A 6,151-nucleotide genomic window follows, 5' to 3' on the forward strand; every position below is an offset into this window, starting at 1 on the left:
ATTATTATTATTATTATTATTATTATTATTATTATTATTATTATTATTATTATTATTATTATTATTATTATTATTATTATTATTATTATATCCAATGATGCATCTGAGGAAGTAGACTGAAATGTAGGAAATCTCCTGCTGCCTATTTCTATCTTTTTTAATCTCAAAGGTGCTACAAGATCTCTCTAGATACAATCCCAGGATCTTGTGGGATGGAGCCATGGCAACTTAAAGTGTCGTCAAGCTGCATTATTTCCACAGAGTAGATGCACCTATAGTAGTTGCTCTTTGGTGCCCCAAACATCCCTTTCCTTCTAGTATGGAACCAATGATTGCCGGCTGCTGTTTCCGGGGGGAAGGAATAGAGGGACGGACGTGTTCTGTTTAAGCCACATTTGGTTGCCATGGTTTCCCTAAGCATTGCCTTTTTTTTGCCAACGAGGCTGTTGTTTCCGGAAAGTGGAGGGAGAGAAATGGGAAGAAAACAAAACTGAGCCCCCTTCGTGGCTCAGAGTCCGTCTGCCATGGTTCCCTATGGGTGTCCCAAGTAATGTCTTCCCCCATGATGGCGGAACTAAGTGTCGAGGGGTTCTGTTTCCGGGGGGAAGAGAGAGGGAGACGGAACAGTGGGGCACATGGTCTTTTTCTTGGGAGGAAAAGGGACGGAGAGGAGCAGAGGTGAGTCCAGGCTGCTTCGTCCTCCATGTTATGACGTTGAATGGCGGCGGAGTGGGTTGAGCGTCGGACTCTGGGTTCGAATCCTGGCTCAGGCATGGAAGCCCATTGGGAAGCCTTGGCCAAGTCACACTCTCTCAGCCTCCTCTGAGCAAACCTTGCCAAGAAAGGCCCATGCTAAGCCCACCTTGAAAGGGCTCGAAGGCACACAACCACAGCAACCCCACTCTAGACCAGTCTTTCCCCTAAACTGTGCTCTGGCAACTTCTTTCTTTCACTTAGTAGATTACCATGCTACTCTTAATAGTGCTGCTATTCCGCTTTTCTGCTCTGGCTGCCTCCTGTTGCATTCTGGGAATTTGTAGTCCAGTGAGGCCTAAGAGCTCTCAGGCCGAGGAGTAAACTGCAAACCCCAGAATGCAACAGGAGGAGGCAGCCAGAGCAGTCAAAGTGGAATAGCAGCACTATAAGACTGTAGTGAGGCAGTCTCCTTAGTCTCAAAGGTGCTACAAGTCAGTGGTCCCCAAACTGTGCTTTTTCAGGGAATTTTGGACTCCAGCTCCCAGAATCCCAGGCTATTGGCCAACATGGCTGAGGCTTCTGGGAGCTGGAGTCCAAAATCTCTCACAAGGTACAATTTGAGGTACTGTAATTCTCTCTCTCTCTCTCTCTCTCTCTCTATCTATATATCAGTGGTCCCCAAACTGTGCTCTTTCAGGGGATTTTGGACTCCAGCTCCCAGAATTCCAGGCTATTGGCCAACATGGCTGAGGCTTCTGGGAGCTGGAGTCCAAAATCTCTTAAAGGGGATAGTTTGGGGACCACTGCTCTAGGCAGTTCGGCACTACGTTCTTATAGTGCTGCTATTCTACTTTTACTGCTCTGGCTGCCTCCTGTTGCATTCTGGTATTTGTAGTTTAAGGATGGGCATTTAGAATCCTCAGCCGGAGAGCTCTCAGGCCTCACTGGACTACAAATCCCAGAATGCAACAGGAGGCAGCCAGAGCAGTAAAAGTGGAATAGCATCACTTTAAGAGAGTAGTGCAATAATGTGGGCAATGTGAAGTGTTAATGGAGGGATAACCTTAGCTCTGGTCCATGTAGCGAGTGCTGATCTGAGGCAGTCGTTGGGAATGGAGGGCTGTGCCCAGATTATTGAGGCCAGATCCTGGCCCTGATTCTGCAGGTGGGAAACAAGAGTGCATATTCACCAGTTTTGCCATTCTCAGCTAGAGGAAAGATTATTGTTCTGTGCTCATTTCTGACTTATTGCCACCCCATCATCAGCAGCAAGAATTGCACATAGGACTTTTGTTGTTGTGTGCCTTCAAGTTATTTCTGACTTATGGTGACCCTAAGGAGAACCTATCATGGGATTTTCTTGGCAAGGTTTGTTCAGAAGGGGTTGGCCGTTGCCTTCTCCTAAGGCTGAGAGGATGTGACTTGCCCAGGGGCACCCAGTCGGTTTCCATGGCTGAGCTAGGATTTGAACCCTGGTCTCCAGAATCGTCATCTAATACTCAAACCACCATGCCATGCCTCACCCAGAAAAGGGCTGCAGCCCCGCTAAGAGAGCAGGGAATTGCTATAATTTGCAAGACATGGCCTGTTACCATTCTGTGCAATTAATGCAGTTTGACCCTACTTTCTTATGGCTCTGTCCTATAGAATCCTGGGATTTGCAGTTTGTTGTGGCACCGAAGCTCCCCAGTGAAGAAGGCTATCTTCCAAAACTAAAAATTCCATGATTTCCATAACATTGAGCCATGACAGTTAAAGTGGTGTCCAACCTCATTAATTCTGCAGCCTTAGTTGATTTATTGTTGCAGTTTGGCAAGGAGTTAGGGTCTGTGTACTTACTTACTAGATTGCTGCACTACACTTTGTAGTGCTGCTATTCCACTTTTACTGCTCTGGCTGTCTCCTGCTGCATTTTGGGATTTGCAGTTGAAGGAGGGACATTTAGAATCCTCAACTAGAGAACTCTTAGGTCTCACTGAACTACAAACCCCAGAATACAACAGGAGGCACCCAGAGCAGTAAAAGTGGAATAGCAGTGCTATAAGAGTGTAGTGCAGTAATGTGGTTAGCTAGTATTCTCTTTCTTTCCCAATTATTGTGGTACCAGGGCTCAGTAACATTTATCTAAAAGTGAGTAGACTACATTAAATATTCATTAACCTTTCATAGGTGAGAAGGAATAATCCTCATTTTATCTTTATCTGGGGATAGACCCTTTAATTAAGACTAATGTCTTAATTTCCCAAAGGAAAAATATTTTTACTCCCTCACTCTGTATTTGAATGACAAGCTTTGAGCAAATTTAGTTGTTACTTAATGCAAAATACTTAATAACATCATCAAGGTCTCAGGTTTTGGCTCATAAACCTCAGGATTTGGGATGGTCCTGAACTGAGAGCCCTAGTCCAGATGCTGGGCTACAACATCCATCATCCCTGACTGATTATGCTAGCAGTTGGCTATGCAGTCCAGCAAGATCTGGAGGGCACCATGTTTCCCATCTCTGATCTTTAAATTCGTACACTTATTTGTACAGTTATTATCACGTAACATTCAACATGTGTATAATATACACAGACTGCTAAACTGCACCTTTGTACAGTTTTGTTTTGTTTTTTTTGCATATAAAGGATGCTCATCAGGAATTTCTGAGGCCTGGCTATGAAACAGAAATGGCTACACTAGGAACTCCACAGAGGAAGTGTGTCTTTGTTAGTTCTGCTGAAATTCTCACCAGTTTTTGATGCCAGTGACGTTGTTCTGGGTTGCTTTTCAAGAGGGACCTGAAGGCACAGTTTTGCACTGGCACCAGTCCTTCCTGAAGCAGTGAACCCAGAAGTTAGATCAGGAAGATGCCTGTTTGATACTCCCGACTGTTGGCCTGGGGTGTCCCTCAGGACTCAGTTTTGTCCCCCATAACATATACATGAAACCAGTGGGAGAGGTTGCCTGGAGTTGTGATGTTCAGTGGCACCAGTGTGCTGATACATTCAGCATTCTTTTTCCATGGAATTCCAAGGAAGCTGTTCCATGGAATTAAGCCAGTATCTGTTGTTAGTAACAGAGTAAGCCAGTGTCTGTTGTTAGTAACAGAATAGACAAAGGCAAACAATTGTAGTCCAGATGTTCCTGGTCGGTCAGAAAGCAGATAAAGGAATAATAGGGATCCAGTCTGTCCTGGACAGAGTTACATTCCTTCTGAGATTACAGGTTCATAGTTTGAGTGTATTCCTGGTTTCAGTCCTGAAGTACAGGTTTCAGCGATGGCTGGGAGTGCATTTGGTCACTTAAAGCTAGCATAGCATGTCAGCTATGAACGGTCCTAGGAAAGTCAGATTTGACTATGGTGTAACCTGCTTTGATTACAACCCTATAGGATTACACATGCTATGTGGGCGCTACCTTAGAAAACTTTTAAAATTTCATTAGATCTAAAATTCTGTGGTCAGATTGCTGGCTGGGGCTGGTTATATGAACTCCTTGCCTTGTCTGCCTGGCAGACTGTATCTCTCTATATGAGCCTGCTTGAATTTTAAGATCTTTAGATGGCTTTCTCCATATTGTGAGTAAGGTAGAATATTAAATAAATAAATGCTGTATATCATTTTCCATACAGAAGGGCATTTCTTTCCTGACAAGAAACCTGTTGTGAAAATAATTCTTTCAGACTGCAATCTTACATACTATCAATGTCCAAATAAGGATACAAAGGTTGCTAGCAGGTTTCTTCCATGTAGTAAGGGATGTTTTGCATTACCACTCCCATCTGTCCCATTCAGCATAGCCAGTGACTACAAATATGGGGGGTTGTAATTCAAAACTGCTAAAGGGTGCTGGGCTGGGAAAAGCTGCTCTGGAGTTGACAGGGCTTCTCTAATGGTCACTCCTCTATTTCACATCCGTTAGCTGAGGAGTTGAATATAAAGCATAGGGAAAGCTACTTCAACTAACATGTCTTTGATTAATTATATAAATAATAAATACATACCTTCTTTAAAATCAGTGAAAAAGATACTAGATTATATTGGATTATAAAATTAATACAGTATTGGAGACAGAGTGAAAGAGGAGGTTATTTAGATTGTAAATTGGTTTGGCAGTGGGATTGTTACAAAAAAAAATTAGTTTGCTCATATTTTCATTCATGTCATTTGGAAAAATGTGTACAAAATGTCCACATGTTTTCACCCATGAATGCTGACTAGCTGTACATCCTGAAACTAGTGTCCTTTACCAAGTACTCAAGATTGCTTTGCATAATGATAGGAATGTGTTGGTATTAATAGTTGTTGAAAGGATTTAGTTTCTCATCTATGTGATAATAACACCTTATATATAATAGATATTTTGGTTTATTTGGTATTGAGAAAGACATTACTTCTATTGTTAGCTGTGGTAATAGCTGACCATTGAGAGAAAGCATGGAGGAAAATGACAAGAAACGGCATAGCAAGAAGCACAGTGGACCAAAGGCTGGGAAGAAAAAGAAGCGTCACTTGAAAGATTTAGGACTCGAAGATGAGGAAGATGCCAGGAAAAGAAATCCAAAGGCCTTTGCAGTTCAGTCTGCAGTCCGGATGGCCAGAACATTCCACAGGTATATTGCAACTTGATTTTGTTATTCTCACAGTATTCCTCTCTCTGCCCCTGGTAATGTTTTAGAGCAGTGGTTCCTAAACCTTTTTGGGCCACCGTCCCCTTTCCTCTTGGGATACAACCCTAGGCTCCCCATGCCTATTTCACAATATTATGTCTACTGTTTTGCTGCAAATTTAAAACAACTTATGTTGCTTACTACTCCCTTTGCACCCACTCACCTTGGGAGCAGCAACTGAACAGGTGGCTGAGTAGCAACCAAGAAGCCTCTTTCCTGTGCCAGCCTTTCGGTAAAGGCTGGTGTAGGCAAAAGGCTTCTCAGTTGCAGCTTGACTGGTTGCTTGGTTGCTACTCCCTTTGCACCTGGTCGTTGTCATAGCAGCAGCCATGCAGCTGGCAGAACAGTGCCAGAGAAGCATCTCACCCATTCCAGCCTTGTGGCAAAGGCTAATGTGGGCAAGAAGCTTCTTGGTTACTGCTCAGCCAGCTGCTTGATTGCTGCTTCCAATGTGACTAAGTGCAAAAGAGAAAGCTTCTCTCTAGTGAGGATGGACTCTCAATCCTTCCTCATTGGGGTGAAGAGAAGAGCAGCCGGTATACATATAGTGGCGTTACAGAGGCTACATGCTCTGGATTGGAGACCTCTTCTTTTAGTCTTTCCAACGAAGGAAAGCAATAGCAGGCTGGAGCAAGCAAAGCTTAAACAGGACTCCTATGTGAAAGCTCCTTTTTGCTGCTGCTGTTTCCCGTCTGCCGTGTATTCTTAACTCCTTGCTCTAGTCAGTCAGTCTGTCCCAAAATGGTGCTGTTCCAAGCCACAGAAATGATGCCTTGCACCCAATCCTTCCAAAGCTTTCCC

The 6,151-nt window shown here is 43.7% G+C and overlaps 1 protein-coding gene across 1 annotated transcript in view; it reads left to right on the top strand.

Moving 5' to 3' along the window:
* Nucleotides 1-535: 535 nt before the first annotated feature.
* The window catches only part of BMS1 (BMS1 ribosome biogenesis factor), a 57,438-nt gene continuing 51,822 nt past the window's right edge, over nt 536-6,151 (top strand). The window contains 2 exon segments of the mRNA XM_042459864.1: nt 536-678; nt 5,087-5,293. Of these exon segments, the coding sequence (XP_042315798.1) occupies nt 5,118-5,293 (176 nt within the window). The 5' untranslated portion in view covers nt 536-678; nt 5,087-5,117.

Source organism: Sceloporus undulatus, chromosome 3 (genome assembly GCF_019175285.1).
Source record: "Sceloporus undulatus isolate JIND9_A2432 ecotype Alabama chromosome 3, SceUnd_v1.1, whole genome shotgun sequence".
NCBI lineage: Eukaryota > Metazoa > Chordata > Lepidosauria > Squamata > Phrynosomatidae > Sceloporus > Sceloporus undulatus.